This window comes from Podarcis liolepis, assembly GCF_965112155.1.
Source record: "Podarcis liolepis genome assembly, chromosome: 11".
NCBI lineage: Eukaryota > Metazoa > Chordata > Lepidosauria > Squamata > Lacertidae > Podarcis > Podarcis liolepis.
This window is the reverse complement of record NC_139565.1, coordinates 53,517,821-53,536,925: the sequence shown is the minus strand read 5'-3', so window position 1 is coordinate 53,536,925 and position 19,105 is coordinate 53,517,821. Positions and strand designations below refer to the sequence as shown.

Sequence of the window (19,105 nt, the reverse complement as noted above, 5' to 3'; positions counted from 1 at the left end):
CTCTATTATTATTATCAGTCCTAGAACAATAGGATCCAGAATGCAGCAGTCTGATTGGTCTGCAGGAGCCACCCAATCCAACTCCAGGTGGGAGTGAATCCGCAACCTGATTGGCCTACAGGAGAATCCCTGAATTAGCCAATCACATGGGGCCCATTGTGTAAATAATGTATATAAAGCAGACATTTCGGGGGAACTTCCATTCCTCACTACTATAAGCTGAAAAAAGAGCATGAAATCCACACTCAACTCTGAGTATATTTCGCATACTATAAAAGGAAGCTACAGAGAACGAGGAGGGGCTCAGCCTTCGGGAGATATCCCATTGCAGCCCCAGCACAGGTGAATAAATTCTGTCCGTCCTCGGAGAACCCGATGTCTGTCTTTATTGACTGGAAAAACCTGCAACAGGGCCAGTGAGGGGAGTGGGTTGGGGCAATAGGCTGTGACTTGCAGAAAGTTCCGGTGGCCACATAGAGAGGCCTGAAGAGGCAGGTTTCCAGGTTTGACGTTTCCCATCCCTGCTTCATGGCTTCTCACTGACACCTGGTTGGACACCATGGGATCAGGTAGATCAGTGCTCGGCTCCAGGATGGTGAAATGTGTTTATATTGAAAGAGGTATTACTACAAACTAACCTGTCTTGGAGCCAGGAAGGCCAGCCTGCACGCCACAGAGAGCAGAGCGTATCCTTTTCTTCACAAACAAGGAAAAAATAATAACAAGCAGTTAATAATAATAATAAAGGAGCCTGACTTTGCTCCAGTGAACATTAACTTCAGAGTTCATGGAGTATGAATTCAACATGCTTGATTGGATTAATGCAAAAGATAAATAAATAAAAATGTTAATCTAATATTTTTGTCTTGCCTCTGGTTAAAACAGCCATAAATTTGATAATGCATTTTTGAAAACACTCTCTGAGTGAGATCACAGTATGAATTTGATTATCCCTTTACCTGCTTATTGCTTTATCCTGTTCCTTATCACATCATTTAGTTGGCTTTGTGGAGCCTGGCTTGAATTTCCATCATGAGAGCAGGGTAGGGAGGGAGTCAGACCTCCAGACAGGTTGCTCGCACTGTGGTTATACACCTTAATGCATTATATAAATTGAGAGATGAGTATCGCTTTAATGACGGATTTCTCTATCGTGGTTTACAGTAGGTTTCCTTCCCTAGTTGGATTAGCAACACAGCCCCCAAGGCCCAATAGCCAGGCATTCAATTTGACATTTCCATCCTGACAAGATAGAAAAGAAAAGTCCTGTTTTGCCTTTTGGTTGTTAAAGATGCACACAAATCTTCATCTTTCCCCCCCCCCATTTTCCATCTTTTTTTTTTTTTACAAATTAACAAATATAAATAATCCTGGGGGGCTTTTTGTCGATAGATCAGGGTGAAGATGCTTTAAAGAAATAAAGAGCTTGTCATATTCTCCAGCCAACCCAAGAGAAGCAGGAGGGAACTCACTCATCTCTAACTGTGTTGTGCCTTTTAAAATAATATCACTGGTCTTGCCTCAGCCTGGTGTAGTGGTTAAGAGCAGTGGACACTTAATCTGGTGAACTGGGTTTGATTCCCCGCTCCTCCAGATGCAGCTGCTGGGTGACCTTGGGCTAGTCACACTTCTCTGAAGTCTCTCAGCCTCACTCACCTCACAGAGTGTTTGTTGTGGGGGAGGAAGGGAAAGGAGAATGTTAGCCGCTTTGAGATTAGTGATAAAGCGGGATATCAAATCCAAACTCTTCTTCTTCTCTTCTCCTGCCTTGCTGGTGCTTTTCATCTGTTGTAGATTTTGAAATGCATACCATCCAACATTTCTCCAGTGAAAATAGGGATGTCCAGTGCTATTATTCTAGAAAAAGAGGTGCCAGAACTCATCATGAACGCTTCCCTTGTTCTCTTAGAGAGCCAGTGTGGTGTAGTGGTTAAGAGTGATAGACTCGTAATCTGGGGAACCGGGTTTGCATCTCCGCTCCTCCACATGCAGCTGCTGGGTGACCTTGGGCCAGTCACACTTCTTTGAAGTCTCTCAGCCCCACTAACCTCACAGGGTGTTTGTTGTGGGGGAAGAAGGGAAAGGAGAATGTTAGCCACTTTGAGACTCCTTCGGGTAGTGATAAAGCGGGATATCAAATTGAAATTGAATTTGAAATACTTTATTGTCACTTGTACAACTTGTATACAGTGAGATTACACGAGCACCCCCCCCACTCAGCTCTCTTAGTCTTAATTCCCCTCGTTTAATGACACACACACACACACCAAACCCGAAAGTCAGTTGCCCTGCTGTTATCTTTTCATTCAGCAGCCTAACAGCCCACGGATAGAAGCTGTTCTTTACCCTGTTGGTGCGATTAATCATGCTTCTATAACTTCTGCATGAGGGCAGGGGATCAAGAAAGTGCCGGCCAGGGTATAAATCTTCCCTGAGAATTTTCCTCACTTTCCTGAGGCAACGTTCTTCTGCTATTTCATCCAGTGGATTTATGGGACAGCCTATAATATCTTGTGCTGTATTCACCACCCTCTATAGGCACTTCCTATCAGATGATGTCAAACCAGCATACCAAACCGTGATGCAGTATGCAAGGACACTTTCTATTGTGGACCGGTAGAAGGAGATCATCAGATGTTGATTGACATTGTTCTTCCGCAAGACTCTGAGGACATGGAGTCTCTGTTGGGCTTTCTTAACCACCTGGGTTGTATTTATTTTCCAAGTAAGGTCTTCACTGAGATAAACTCCTAGGAATTTAAAGGAAGAGACTCTCTCCACACAGCCCTCCCCGATGTACAGCGGAGCTAGTTCTCTCTTCCTCTGAAAGTCCAACACCATCTCCTTTGTCTTGCTGATATTAAGGTGCAAGTTGTTCCCTAGGCACCATATAGATATTTTTTGGACCTCCCCTCTATACGCTGATTCGTCTCCACCTGTTATTAAGCAATGTTATTAAATCCAAATTCTTCTTCTTCTTCTTCTTCTTCTTCTTCTTCTTCTTCTTCTTCTTCTTCTTCTTATGGCAATGGTGCCCACCTGAGAGGTACTGGTACTGAGTTCTGTTGAATTTCGATTGGAAAAAAAAGCCCTGGGGTGTCCTATTCCATACCCTCCAACATTTCTCCGATGAAGATAGAGACATCCTATGCAAAAGCAGGACATTTTGGGATCAAATCAGAAACCGGGATGGCTTCTGTAAATCTGGACTGTCCCTGGAAAATAGAAACACTTCGAGGCTCTGGAATTGATTGCAGGGACTTTTCTGTTTTATTGGTCTAGGAGCAAAGAATCAGGATGATTGCGCGACAGAGTTGAATCCTTTCCCAAAGGCCCTTTTATCCTTGCTAGCGTCCTGCCTCCATAATTAATTAACATAATTAATATGTCATGATCCTACCCATCCCCTCTGTTCTGTACGGAAGTGGTGATCAGGTGGAGTCACCCTGTTCACCCTGTGGCTTCTCAAACAAGCAGCAGCTATCTGCAAATCGGGAGGGTGGCACTGGGTTTCACAGGCACTGAGGAGCAAGTTACTAAGTTCCAATTTTAACCAGTTGCACATAGTGATCTCCACTAGAGAGCTTTGGGCTTTATACAGGAGTATTCAGGAGATGGTAGGTTTTCCGTTTTAATCATATTTAGGAATGGGGAGTATGAGGCATTCTGTCTCATCAGTGTCATATTAATGGAACCTCGCTAGGTCGCTAGGATAAAGTGCTGCTTTGCAAAACAATGGAATCAAATTTGCACCAGCCTAATGCATGGTATTTGTTGATTATGTTTCAGTGGAAATTGCAATTGTGGCATGGTAGTTTGCCTTCAGCTAAACAAAACTGCCTGATGCACTCCAACAGGAAGTAATTCGGGGTGACAAAGAAGGTGGTGCAATTCTCTAGGAAAATAAATTGTTCTTCTGAATGACTCCTTCAACTTTCATGGTTCTGTGCAGTGTGACTCAAAGCAAGCAGTGACAAATCAGTCTCCCTTGTGAAGCATCATCCATTTATCTGGAGTAGTTACAGCCAAATTCCATAAAATATCCCAGCCCTCTCACACAATAGTAGACAATTCCTCCTTTCAATGAACACAAAAAGGGCTCCTGTTATTACACTTCAATTTGATTGCACATTAAAAAACCTTCCAAATCTTTCTAGTGTTTTATTATACTGATGTAAAGCCTATCCTTGATTTAATTAAAGAATTGTGGGTTGATGCTTTACTTCTCTGTCTCCTTTCTCAGTGTTTCGTTTTGTTTTTTGCATAGCAAGTACATTCATTTAGGCAATCGGCAATGTAGGGAACAGGAAAGTTTTAATGATAATGACAGAGCACATTATGTTAATCAGGAGGGGGGATCTGATATACATCTGGGGTCGAGATGCTTCTGTTTTGAACTACTTCTTCACAGAAAATATGGTAGTGACTGCTGGGTCTAGAATGATTGCTTGCCTACTTTTGAAAATTCGAAGGAAATAGGGGATGGAACCACAGAGTTACTGTATTTTTTGCCCTATAGGGCGCACTGGCCCATAGGACGCACCTCATTTTTTTTGCGGGGGGAATGAATAAAAAAATATATTTCCCCCCCCCCAGCCGTGGCGCTGGGGCGGGGGAAGCCTGAGCTTCCCCCGACCCCAGCCCCCCAAACAGGCTGCTATCCGCAAGCCTTGCGAGCCTGGGGGGAGTTCCCCCGGGAGCGCAAGGCTTGCGGACACCTGCGCGAAGCATGGGGCGTCCTCCGGAGGGTGCCCCGTGCTTCGGGCTGCAGGCTGCTGCCTGCAAGCCTGGCGAGCCCGCGGGAACTCCCGCCGGGCGCGCAAGGCTTGCGGATAGCTTCCTGAAGCCTGGAGAGCGAGAGGGGTCAGTGCGCACCGACGCCTCTCGCTCTCCAGGCTTCAGCGAAAGCCTGCATTCGCCCCATAGGACGCACACACATTTCCCCTTCATTTTTGGAGGGGGAAAAGTGCGTCCTATAGGGCGAAAAATACAGTAGGTTACTGCTAAATCGTGTGTGTGTGTGTGTGTGTGTGTGTGTGTGTGTGTGTGTTCAATGGGGAGATAACAAAATAAAGTTTGGTTCTCATAACAAATCTGTTCAGATGGTAACAAAAATAAGTAGGGTGGGGGAGCTTCTTAAGTGTCTCACTTTGGATCTGAAATGACTTCTAATTCCCAGTCTGTACCAGATCCAGTGTTCTGCTTTCCAGTATATATGGTGGTTTTTCAGGGATTCCCCTCTTCTCTGCAAGGTGTGAAGACACTTAACATTACATTTCTTAATCAGTGCTCTGGCTTCACCAGTAAGGCACACTGCTACAGTTCTCTATTATGAGCAAGAGCCATCCCTGAACTATACTTTCTAAACTCTGATCTGTGTTCAGTATCCGGGCTGTCAACGAAGTGAAAAATATTGAATTGCATAGCCATGGAAACTTTTTGGGAAATTCCTCCCCCCCTTAAAATATGCATTTCACCAAACCTCATTTATTTATTTGTTTTTTAGGAACTGGAACTACTGTGAGGCAACTAGCACTCATGGTTAAAAAGGAAATATCAGATTTAATATTTTATTTTTCATTCCCTATTGGAGGAAAACACCAGAACCAAAACACAGCTTTGCAAAATGCACGAGTATAGCATTAACTCTCAACCTCACCAATTAAAATTTACCCTTCATTAATCATCAAAAGCTTTAGTTGCTGGATTTGCCCATTAAGCCTAGAATCAGGCTGCAATCCTGCACCCACTTACCTGGAATGCAGAATGTGGTGATGTCATCAGTTGGAGCACCGGGGTTACTGATGAGTCTCCTTGCTCTGGCAAGTAAATAAACTCTTAAGAGTTTAAGTCATAGCAATCTTTGCAAGCTTGTGTGCATTTCTAATTAAAGGCTTAAGGTTACATTTCAGTGGGCAGGAGATCTTTTGCTAAAGCTCAATTTGTTTTGCAAGTTTAATCCATACATTCAGACGTAAGCATCACTGAGCTCAATGAAACTTACTCCCAGGAAACTATACATGGGGCTGGAGCCATGCTGCTGGGAAGTTTATCGTATGCTGGGACTCCATGAAAGTGTCACGATTTTTCATAGCATTTATTTCTACAGAAGCCTGCATTTCTGGATTCCCCTATGGTATGGGGAAATGTCATAATGCACTTGTATTTTAAAATTTACCACTACACCAGTGCCTGGTAGTAAGTTGCATTAAACTCAGTATGACTTATTTCTGAGTCAAACTCTGTAGCGTTACGCTTTCATTTAGTATGTAAATCGCTGTTCACTTCTCTGGATTCAAATGTTTATCCTGTACTTCATTTTCTGCTGTCTTTCTGCTCCCTTATTCTATAGTGTGTGTGTGTGTGTGTGTGTGTGTGTGTGTGTGTGTGTGTGTGTGTATTTTCTCTCTTGCAGTGAAACGGAAGATTTCCCACTGAGAATATTTAAATACTCCTCCCCGCTGCTCCTAAGACAAATGGTGTGATTATTAAGTAATAACCATTCCTTTTCCTTTCGTAGATCCCGGCTTGCACAGGCAACAATTTTTCCTGCAGAGACCGTCAAATGTGGTAGTTGTCGAAGGGAAAGACGCTGTGCTGGAATGCTGCGTCTCTGGCTATCCAGCCCCAACGTTTACGTGGCTGCGAGGAGATGAAAGAATCCCATTCAGGTACCTCGTTCCTCAGTTTATAACAATGCGTTGGAAAGAGCAAATCTAGAATTCTGCTGCTCGCTTTTGGACCAGCTGCTTTGTCCCATGTGGGAACCATTGCTGAAAGGAGAGAAAATTATAAGTCTGCTGGACCCCTACACATGGGAAGGAGTGAATAGCCCTCCCACTGAATATAATCGATCATTCATGCTTATGATATTGTATAATTTCTTTTTAAATTGACGTGAGTTACCGGGAACAGTGGAGAGGGTGGGATGTAAACCTTCTAAAACTAACAAAGCCATCCTAAAAATTCTTTATTTTAAACCAAGTTTTCTTGCTGATATTCCAGGTCCAAAAAGTATTCCTTGCTGGCTGGCAGTAACTTACTGATATCTAATGCAACAGATGATGATTCTGGGACGTATACTTGTGTGGTCACCTACAGAGAGGAGAACAGCAGTGCTTCAGCTGAGCTATCTGTTTTGGGTGAGTACAGAGAATTCTGTATCTTTTGCGGAGACCTTTGCAGTCTGAAAAAGTCCTTTGCATCTGCAGAAGGATTTGCTGCGCTTCCAGATGGGTATTTATTGTGGAGGCTCACACAAAGTGTCTAGACTATGTCACTGGCGTAAAAATGCTGGCTTATACTGTATCTTCTCCCCACCTTTATACTTCCAAGGGCTAATCCGATAAGTGAAAAAACAAAAACCTGTTCCTTGTTTGCTATATCACAATGACTGGTTTGCAAATTAACTGGAACACCCTCAGATTTCTTTGTTATTATTGGGTTTTCTTTATGAATCTCAGTCAGGTTGAAAGACATCGTCACATGCCTACAGTGCCATGAAAAACATTCAGTTGTGTTTATTCTCAAATTGAATTCCAAATATTGTCTCTGTGGTTGGGTGATTTTTTTAGCTCTGTGGATAAGATGAGTTTCCTGTGTTGGCTTTCTTCCTCATTATGTTGAGCTAGTTGGGTTCCTTTATTGTTGTTTAGTCGTGTCCAACTCTTTGTGACCCCATGGTCCAGAGCACACCAGGCACTCCTGTCTTCCACTGCCTCCCGCAGTTTGGTCAAACTCATGCTGGTAGCTTCGAGAACACTGTCCAGCCATCTCGTCCCCTTCTCCTTCTGCCCTCAGTCTTTCCCAACATCAGGGTCTTTTCCAGAAAGTCTTCTGTTCTCGTGAGGTGGCCAAAGTATTGGAGCCTCAGCTTCAGGATCTGTCCTTCCAGTGAGCACTCAGGGCTGATTTCCTTCAGAATGGCTAGTTGCACCTGACCTTGGCAGGGCAGCACTGACGACTGGACTCCAGCAGAGGTCAGTGAGGGGAAACATCCTGGGGAAGCATTGGATCAGGTTCAGACTCAAGATCACCCAGGGGCTCTGGTGTGGCCCTCACCCCTGGATGGGGATTGGACAAAAGCAAGGCGAGCCCCTGGATTCCTTTAACAGAATACCCTTTGCGCATTGGAGGGGTAGGTGTGACAACATCTCCTCCACACCACATTGAACCAATGCCTAACCGCCAAACCTTACGTAGTTGTGAAGATTTGGTATGCAGCAGGAGAACCCCAACTGGTGCCAGCCAATCAGCCAAATGGGAAAATTCCTACTGGGCCCCTGTCCCCAAAACAGACGACCCACGGCGGCATAGCAAGGTCATAATGAACCCTAAATATAGGGAAGGTGGGAGGGTGATTTGATACACGAGGCGAAAAGAGGAAGCTAAACGCAACGTGCAGCGGTATGTATAAGTCCCTTGGTTAATGCATGAAACGATCCCATTGGCAGCCAGAATTACCCCAGCAACCGAGGGACCACCAATCGGGTTGTTGTGGCTAACCAATCGCTCCCACCCACAACAGCAGTGAGGGCAGTCTTGATGATCTCACCTCAGCACGTGCTATCTGGGAGGAGGACACGATTTGCCAAAATGTGCCATTATACACTCAACAGGATAGCATTCATCCCTAAGCAGAAATATAACTTTTGCATGGTGAAATATACTCAGAGTTGAGAGTGGATTTCATGCTCTTTATTCAGCTCATAGTGGTGAGGAGGAATGGAAGTTCCCCCATAATATCTGCTTTATATACATTGTTTACACAATGGGCTGCACGTGATTGGCTAATTCCGGCATTCTCCTGTAGGCCAATCATGTTGTGGATTCACTTCCACCTGGTGCTGGATTGGGTGGCTCCTGCGGAGCAATCATACTGCTGCATTGTTCTAGGACCAATCAGACTGCTGCATTTTGGATCCTATTGTTCTAGGACCAATCAGACTGCTGCATTTTGGATCCTATTGTTCTAGGACCAATCAGACTGCTGCATTTTGGATCCTATTCAACTCAGTACATAACACACGGGCTGATTTTTCTGAACCTGTGTGGCCAGATTGCATATCAGCTCACATCCTAGTATATCCCTGCATCTGTGGATATTTCTGCCTCGCCAGAAAGTCCCCATTGCATGGATTCAGGGTAGGGATAGTGTTTTCAGAATGGGTAGATGGCATATTGGTCTGTGTGTGTTAGTTCGCACAATCCTTTCATGTGTGTCTATTGTTCCTCATTCAAAGTGCTGCCTGACTTGTTGCTCTTGCTTATCGCTGTGTCTTATCTGAATGCTTACTGCCATGCTGGTGCTTTTCTACCCTTCTCATCTAAGTGCTTTCTTGACTTGCTAGCGCTTATCCTTCCTCTTAATCTAATATCTGACTAGCTTGCTGGTGCTTATCCTTCCTCCCCATCTGAATGTTTCCTAGCTTGTCAGTGCTTATAGTTAGGCCCCATGCTTGTATACTTACTAACTTTAACATTAGCCCCTTGGCTTCCCAACGTTTGTCCATGATCACCATCTAGCAACTTCCTGGCTAGTTAGGGTTCATATTTCTAACCCTTCCCTCTAACTGCTGATTGCTTGCTGAGGCTTATAGCTTGCACATGAGTCTGCATCCTAGGATTGTTCTGTGTTGATGTGCTGCTTGGTTTCCTGGCAGAGCCATCCCTAGCATTAGGCAGAGTGAAACAGCTGCCTCAGGCAGCAGGTGGGTGGGGCAACAGTTCTCCATCATTTCCCCTGAGTCCCCAAAGCTAGCTTGCTCTACACCTCCTAAGCAAGCCTGCTGCTTTCAGCTACTGTCAAGGATGTCATCCCACAGCCTGGTTGGTGGTTTTTTGTTTTGTTTTTTGTAATACAATTTTTTATTAAATTTTCCAAACATTTTCACAATAATCTTTATATCAAATAGTTACATCCACAAATTGACTTCCCACCCACCCCCACTCCACAGTGTTTTTACTCAAACCTTTTCTACTGCATTATATCTTTATCTATTACACAAAGTTCCAGTGAGCCAGTGTGGTGTAGTGGTTAAGAGCAGTAGATTTGTAATCTGGTGAACCAGGTTCGCTTCCCCGCTCCTCCACATGCAGCTGCTGGGTGACCTTGGGCTAGTCACACTTCTCTGAAGTCTCTCAGCCCCACTCACCTCACAGAGTGTTTGTTGTGGGGGAGGAAGGGAAAGGAGAATGTTAGCCGCGTTGAGATTCCTTCAGGTAGTGATAAAGCGGGATATCAAATCCAAACTCCTTCTCCTCTTCTTCTTCTTCTTCCTCCTCTTTTACAATTATTTTATCGTTTTTCTGCTGCTGCTTTTAGCTCGAATCCTGCCCGCGATTTCATTTGACTGTAGTATTTTTGAAAAATAGTCCGTGGAAGGCCTCTATTATTCTATGAAAAGTTCACCACAGCCAGTATTGAACTAAGATTCAGCTGCTAGTTTGGTTGGATTCTGTACATGGAATGGCAGGGGGCAATACCTTGTCCTGAACCCCAGGCACCAAAGTAACTTGGGCTTGGTCCTGCTTCCCAAGCTTTATGGTTATTCCCATAAATTCTAGACACATAATCTAAATGTTCAGCAGATTTCTAAGAGTTCAGCAGATTTCTCTTGTTTCTCTTCCCAGGTTACTAATGCTTACCTGAAAAGGAAAGGGTCATGGCTCTGTGACAAGATGCAACAGGTCCCAGGTTCTGTCCCTCACATCTCTAGGTAACTAGAGATGAAACCCAAGAGACCCCTGCCCATCATTGTAGACCAGGTGTGAGGAACCCTTCGGACTCCTGATGTTGCTGAACAATTTCCATCATCAGTAGCCATTGGCAATGATGGAAGCTGTAGTTCAGCAACATCAAGAAGGCCAAGGTTTCCCCACTCATGATGTGGACAATGCAGAATTAGATGGACCAATAGTTTAACTTGGCATAAGGCCTGTGGATTGCTGTTGTTTGTGGGTTTATTGCCCTTTCATTTGTTGATACCAACATGGTGCAGCAACAGCTTGCTCCATTTTTTTGCAAATGTGCAAGGTGTGTATATTCCGCATGCATTTCATCTGTGCAAACATCATCATTATCATCATTTTATTTGTATGTCGCCTTTCCACAGTTAAAACAACGCTTAAGGCGGCTTACAATATGAAAAGATTTACATACGGTGGTACCTCGGGTTAAGTACTTAATTCGTTCCGGAGGTTCATACTTAACCTGAAACTGTTCTTAACCTGAAGCACCACTTTAGCTAATGGGGCCTCCCGCTGCCGCTGCGCTGCCAGAGCACGATTTCTGTTCTCATCCTGAAGCAAAGTTCCTAACCTGAAGCACTATTTCTTGGTTAGCGGAGTCTGTAACCTGAAGCGTATGTAACCTGAAGCGTATGTAACCTGAAGCGTATGTAACCTGAAGCGTATGTTACCTGAGGTACCACTGTAATTACAAACATAGCAAAGTAGTCATAAAAATAATAAGACACACTGAAAACTACATAACCAATCTGAACAGTTTCCACATAAAAAGAAAGATGCAAAAAGTTAATATCAGTAATATCAGTAACAGCAGCAAAAACTCCCAACGAAACTTTCCGCAGCAGCAGTTCTTATGAGGCCAGCCAAGCCCCACCCTAGGCCAGGTGGAGAGAGGTAGGATGAGGGCCCTCAGGCACTCAGCAGGGGAGTCCTCCCTGGGCATGCAACTTACGCTTCTGAAAACGAAAATTTTAATTATTCATCCAATTTCCAAACTTCATCTCCTGGTATTCCAGATGACATGCATCTGCCTTCACCACAGCTGTCCCCACAAAAACCTGTTTTAGCATATATATTAGTGGACCAGGGTGCATATATTTACTGCCACTGTCAGGAGGAATAGCCTTGACTGATTTTGTCTCTGGGTCTGGCATCATGCATGGCACGGTTGTGATGCAACATTTTGATGCCAGCGGTTCCCACACAGAAATAACAGTACTCAGGGAAAAAATTGGAAGCACTGTTGTTTTCCGTGCCACCTGCTGAGCAGCAAAGCATACCACTTTGCCCCTGCTTTCATCCTTGTGAAAACCTCTCTTTCTTCCTGCAAATGATTCATTAGCCAGTAAGCATGCTATTTGACAGAGATGTGAAGGGAGAGGGAAATGTCTTGGGTCTGGGATCAAAGAGTTGAGTTTGCCAGTGTGTCAGTTTTTCATGGAATCAGAATTGTACAAACACTGCGTTTAGAGAGGTGGTTTGTTTTTAATTACTGAACAATGCTGAATTATCTTTGGGTGTTTCCAAAAGATTTAAGGAACCACGCAGATAATACTTGCTCAAACAGGAGCCCAATATCACTGTAATGCTTATTTAGCATTTGGGCTTTAAACCTTATGCATAAAAATGCTTTCATTAGTGAACAGAAAGCCCTTATTTGGATTAGAAGAGATTTGATGTGTGCACAACAATATCCTTTTATTAAGCCACAATGCAATGTTATGGAAATTATGCATGATGGAGGCTTTGAACTCTCTGGCTTTTGGTGCATTAATGTTTCATGGGTTTCAATTATTTCATAATGACAAAAGTAATTTTTGAGAGAGAGAGAGAGAGAGAGAGAGAGAGAAGCAAAACAAGTTGTTTTGCAAAACACTTTCTTTTTATTTGGCCTTACAAGCTGGCTAATGATGGAATGTGCATGATGTTTTGCAATTGCGGAGAGGAATCTTTGTGCAGTGTAGCACTCACACCTAGATCTAGAGACCTACTGGTATCTGTCAAGTTTTGTCAGGACTGTGAAAGTCTTCAAGGTTCCTGTGCCTAGGACCTTACCGGTTGCTTATCATGGGTTCCTGTTAGGATAGCCATGTTCCTTCCTTTATTGAAGAATAGTCTTCTATCTGAACAGCTGTCAGCAGACAGTCCTCTACTTGAAAAGAGAATTTAAAATTGGTAGTGTTGTACAGTGAAGCTATTAAAATGTAAAAGAAAGAAAGAAATGTTTTTCCTTCTGTTTTCCCATTTCTTTTTAGTCCCAGTCAATGATAAAAATAGCATACAAACAAGCATGGATGTAGAAGACGGTTGCAAATTATCTGTTGTTCTCACTGCAGTTTGATGCATGTGACTATCACTAAACAAAGACCTCTCCTTTTGTTTGACTCTTCCCAGTCAATGTTACTTTTCATTGAATTTAAAATGTATGACCATTAAGGAGTTGTTAAATATCAGTTTAAATATTCAAGTCATCTTTTCATTTCAGAAACAAGTGTCTATAAACAAAATAGTGCATGTTATTTTCTCGTTGCTGTGCCATTTAGCAACTGTTCAACACTGACGAAGAGAGAACTTTTGAGAAAGAAGCTTCTGAATGAATAGCTGATATTAGGCTGTATGCTTGCCCTAGTTTGAGGCTTAAATCCCGAGTTGGAGTGCCCAACATAGTTCTCTCTACAACTCCACATGCTGAGAGGTGTTGATGGGAGTTGGCACACCAAGATGATTGGTAACCATGGGCTTTGGGACCTTGTGAACCATGAGTTCTGCTTCTAAGGGACCTCGTGAACCATGAGTGATCCTCTCAGTGAGTAATTCCCAGTACATTTCTTTCTGTAGAACCTCAAATACACCCAGGAACACCATTTGAAAATCATTAAACTAGTTACTAGCAGATAAGCTTGGGAATGCTTAGTAAAATACAAAGCGGGGAAAAACCCCTCTTGAAGGATATTGGGAATAATCTTCCATATTAATTTTATTTAATCACACTTCAAGGACCTTAATGAAACTTGTGATAAATTATGAGCCTTCAGACCCCATCCTGTGCCTCCTCCCTGCACTCAGAAGAGTCTTGCCCAGACTGGTCTTAAAACTGGTAGTTATAATTAGCTCTTAAATGGATCGGACATTTTGCTAACAATTACATAGAACAGATTCTGTTTACAGCAAAATTCATCATTTCACCAGGAGTGTGGCTCATGCTCATAACAATTACCACGCACTGTCTGTTGCAATAAAATATATTTTACTAGAAGTTGTCAGCTTGGCAGCATCATAAAAAATGAGATGGAAGTGGGGAGTAGGTGATTTATTATAACCACTATATTTGATACTCTCTTCTTTGTTTAAAAGGCAGAGTTGTAGTCTCCTCTTCAAAGAAACTTAGTGGCTAGAGCCAGGGATTAGTGGCCTTCCAGTTCCTAGGTCTAAAATGGTAGTGGCTGGGGTGGAGCATTGGCTGCCAGGGCAATGGCTGCAGCCACAATTCTCTCTCTCTCTCTCTCTCTCTCTCTCTCTCTCTCTCTCTCTCTCTCGTGTGTGTATTTGCTGCTCAAGCTGGCCTGCCGGTCCTGCACCTCTTTATGAGGCTGGGATCCCAGCCTCGCAAAGAAGCGGTTCAGGGCTGGCGTCACTACAGTGACATCAGTGGTGAGAGCTGGACTGTTGCAGCAGGCTCTGTTCACCATCTGCACCCCACCCCGCACACCAGCAAACCATGCCACACCACTGGGTGGTGGTGAACCCTTTTCAGACGAAGGCCTCCAGTCCCTTGAGGGCACCTTTCTGGGGATGGGCATGCCCAGAAGCAAAGAGGGCAGCTTCTCCCTTGTGGGGCTTCCTACCCACAGAGCAGTATCTAACAGCTTCATTGTACGGCCTTTGCCATATTTTATTTTATTTATATACCACTATTAATGGCCTTTTAGTTACTTCTGGCCTCCTTGAGTGGGTGAGATGTTTTAGTCCTACCTTTTAAAATGTAGGACTGTCTTTTAGATTTTGCTTTGTTTTGCTTTATGCTTGTTTTAGTGTGTGTGTTTATTGTAAGTTGTTTTGAGTTACTTTCATAAAAAAGTGACTAACAAGGGCTTATCCCCACTTCCTCTTGCCTTGCTGCTTTCCCCCAGGAGAAACCGCTCTTTAGTGCTCAGAGCAAATGGCAATTCGGGTTTTGACTAATTTAGAGCTAAAGAGTGGGGGGTTTTTTCTGGGAAAGGAACAGAGCAAAGGGGAAACTGCTGAAACCCCTGCTTTCTAGACATGGGACAAGCAGAAGTGTTTGCAAATGTGGATAAATAAATAAAAAAGCACTTTTGTACAGGACAAAATTGATAAGTGACCAGGCAGTTTAATTTTTTGTGCTTTGCTCTATACAAACACAGAACTGGGAGAATCAAGGTTGGTTCTCCAACATCTGTGAGCATTTCATGGGAGGGTATTTAAATTCTAGCCTATAATTCAGCATTCTCAGACTGTACATCAAAATAAAGGAAAACTGTTGTGATTGCTAGACTCTTCTAAACAGAGTGTACACCTTTGATGTGCACATTGTATCTCAACGTGGCCTATGCATCTTGCATGCCTTGTTCCTTTCCCTACCATGGAAGTCCTTTCCATGTTGGGAAGTAGATTAAGTGTTCTCTTGTAAAATGTATTCTTTAGAAAGCAACCTCTGTGTGGGGAAAACAAGCTGCTCCTCTTCTTGTTTCCTAACAATGTCATTCAACTACCCTATGGTATCTGAGAAAGATCAAGACTAAGTTACAATGCCAATCAATAACTTTGCATTCTATATGCCAGGCATCAAGTGGTCTTTTGCTTGTCTAGGTTATCCTTACTTCCTTATCATTGGCTGACCTGCTGTGATGTCATGGAGACATCACAAACGTTCCAATGATTGGGGAAGTAGAAATCCACTGTTGACTCAAGCTTCTGTGGGCCAAGTTAGATATGATGCAGAAGACCTTTGCATTACAATATCTTGCATTTATTTTAAAGGCCAAAGCAGCTATGGGGATCTTCAATACTAAACAAGCCCATGAACTTGAGATTAGAGGGGTTAGCTTTTGACCTCATACAGTTTTCCAAATAGAGGCCTGACCCTGCTGCCATTGAGCTTGTGGTTTGAAGCACATCTGTACAATACTAAAAGAAAAGCAGGGGAGCTGGACTGAAGCGCTGAGATTTTCAGCTGCATTGAAATTGGAGAATTCTACTTCACCTCTAAAGAGTAATCAATGGCCACAGCACTTCTCAACTTTCTCACGCTCATCTAGAACAAAGGAGACCATTTCCACACACCTCAAAGTCTGGGAAATTCTCACCCACATCCTGTGGGACAGATGAGGCTTGCAAGTAGAAGACAGGTGGATGGGAATCTTTGTGAATCACACACAGTGGTGCTGCCTCATGCTGGTTTTACTGGCAATCTTCTCAGCATTTGGCAAAGCGAGGATATTGTCATTGAATTCTATGTCTGCAAAAGGTTCCAGTTTCTATCCTGCATAGGGCTGGGAAAGACTCCAGGGAGTTTCCGCCAGTCAGCATAGACAGTACAGTGGTACCTCGGATTAAGTACTTAATTCATTCCGGAGGTCCGTTCTTAACCTGAAACTATTCTTAACCTGAAGCACCACTTTAGCTAATGGGGCCTCCTGCTGCTGCTGCGCTGCTGGAGCATGATTTCTGTTCTCATCCTGAAGCAAAGTTCTTAACCTGAAGCACTATTTCCGGGTTAGCGGAGTATGTAACCTGAAGCGTATGTAACCCGAGGTACCACTGTACTGAGCAAATGGACTGATGGGCTGATTCATAGAATCATAGAGTTGGAATAGACCACAAGGGCCATCGAGTCCAACCCCCTGCCAAGCAGTACAAGGCAGCTTCTTCTTTTTGAATGTTTTGCTTTGCTTTGTTTCATGGAAGTTTTTAGTCTCTCAGTGACTGTGCTTGATGCTTCAGAACCCTTTCCCCCTCTGGTTCACCCATGTGCTGGATGTAGCTGTGTAATTTCTTGAATCACCTGAAAATTTCCACTGATGCTGCAAATCAAAACTAGCAGCCAAATGGTGTTGCTGATGGCACAGCTCTCATCCACTTCTACTTGTAGGAAAAATAAGCCAATGGGGAATATTTTTCTCTTGAGCTGCACAGGAAGGTTTGCAATCATGTTGTCCACCCACCATGTCAAGCCTTCTTTCAGAGACTCTTATCATAGCAAAGTGCTTTCTGTACCCTTTTTTATTTTTTTGCACATTGCTACTTCACAAGCTGTCTAGACTTTCAGAGCACAAACATGGGAAGCACAAAAGGTTCATCTACAAAGTAGCAGCAGTGAATAAAAGGAGCAAATCTATTATTGTTTTATGTAAACAAGATATTTACCGCATTTATATCGCCACCCTTTCCCCAACAGGATAACAAACAGGACATCTGAGAACAGAAAATGCATTTAAAATACATTCAAATAACAGTAATGTCATTAATTAAGCAATTGGAGTGGTTGTTCTTATATAATCCTTGTTTTCAGCAAAATGACAGCTTTGTCAAAAAGTGCAGCAAATGTCCAAATGTGCAGAGACAAGTACAGATAAATTTACTGATTAAAGATAGCATAACGCAGGGGTGAGGAATCCACAGTGTCATTTTAGGGATTGCCCACTCGTCCTACACCTGACAGCATACCTGATATCAGGTGTGGACAGGGCTTCAAAGGAATCATCTGGTGTCCTGAACCCCTGGCCCACCCAGCAGCAAGTCAATATAGTCATACCCTGGTTGACTCAAATGTTTTGGCTCCCAAATGCTGCAAACCCAGAAGTGAACGTTCCAGTTTGTGAACATTCTTTGGAACCCAAATGTCCGACATGACTTCTGTGGCTTCCAATTGGCTGCAGGAGCTTCCTGCAGCCAATCAGAAACCGTGCCTTGCTTTCCGAACATTTTGAGATTCTGTTCGACTTCCGAGGTATGACTGCAGGTCAAGTCCAAAGTTCAAAGACCAGGGCTCAATCCACACAAGCAAAGTCCAAAGGCCAGGAAATACAGGTCAGAGTCAAACCCAAAACAAAGCCCAGAGGTCCAGGAGCATCCACACTAAGTTCCAACCGATGTACGAAGTTGAGCAGATGCAGCACCTCAGCTCTGCTTCCCTTTTATACCTTGCATGTTGGTTGCAGCATCTGGGCTGGATGAGGCCAGGGACCCTCACCTGTTTTGAGCCTACTCCAGCTGAGGAATCACTCGCCTCCTCCCAGAGCTAGCAAGCCCCACCTGGCCAGCTAGGGAGCTGGTCTGTGAGCCCCTGCCTGTCTCAGCCACCTAGAGCATACCCCCACTGCTCCCTATACCTCTGAGCCTGCCGTGTTCATGGAGACAAGGCCCCCTCTGGCTCAGGAGATGGGTCCTGCTGTTCCAGTTCCAGTGAGTTCTTCCTTCCCCATCCGCTTCTTGCCCTGGTGTGTCCCAGTCCTGGCTACACCCATCATCAGGATCCTCTTCCTCCTCCCCATTGTCCTGCCAGTTCATGACCTCTGGAGGGCTTCCAATTGTTCCTCTCTTTGCCCTAGGTGAGCTTCTAACTGCCCATCAGCTGATGGGCGGTAGAAGCAAACACTACGTAAGACCTAAGAACATGGTTATAGTCAGTGCCAACAGCAAAATTAAGATCTGGAGATTTCTTAAGAACACCAGCTGTCAGCGGGGAAGTCCCTGATGCAAATCTCAGCTGTGATCCCATTTGTTGGCCTAAGGCGAGCCATTCTTCTTTACCTTCAGCCTGGAGGAATATTGACTCTGGTGGTGATTTGATTTAGACCTGCTTCTTAACAAAAAAGTCTAGCGTAATCAGCTTACTGACATTTTAAACAAAGAAGCGTGTGGCTTTAAGCTTTTGTTCCTGAGGTTCCATGGTAATATAAGAATGTAGAAAACCACATGAGAAAGATGGGGGTCACATGAGGGAAAAACATGCAGCTATTAGATGCAGCCCTGCATGGGAGCCAACTCCTAGGGGCTGAGGTCACTTTGCCCCCCCCCCCCATAAAACATTTGAGCCCACCCCCAAAAAAGTTGACAGACATTGCTATTCAAATGCAAACACTGAATTGGGATTGGGGGAGAGAAGCCCCTGAAATGATACTGAGATAGATAGATAGATAGATAGATGATAGATAGATAGATAGATAGATAGATAGATAGATAGATGCACATATATATATACAAGAGAGAGAGAGAGAGAGAGAGAGAGAGACATAGGGGTAGCTCGGGTTAAGTACTTAATTCGTTCCAGTGGTCCGTTCTTAACTTGAAACTGTTCTTAACCTGGGGCCTCCTGCTGCTGCTGTGCCGCCAG

At 43.9% G+C, this 19,105-nt stretch overlaps 1 protein-coding gene across 3 annotated transcripts in view; it reads left to right on the top strand.

The window, feature by feature from the left end:
* Nucleotides 1-19,105, top strand: part of DCC (DCC netrin 1 receptor) — a gene marked incomplete at its 5' end in the record, with an annotated part of 945,448 nt that overhangs the window by 476,765 nt on the left and 449,578 nt on the right. For all 3 annotated transcript variants that reach the window (XM_083465695.1, XM_083465694.1, XM_083465696.1), the window contains 2 exons: nt 6,521-6,671; nt 7,006-7,142. In XM_083465695.1, the coding sequence (XP_083321821.1) occupies nt 6,521-6,671; nt 7,006-7,142 (288 nt within the window). The remainder of the gene's footprint in view (nt 1-6,520; nt 6,672-7,005; nt 7,143-19,105) is intronic.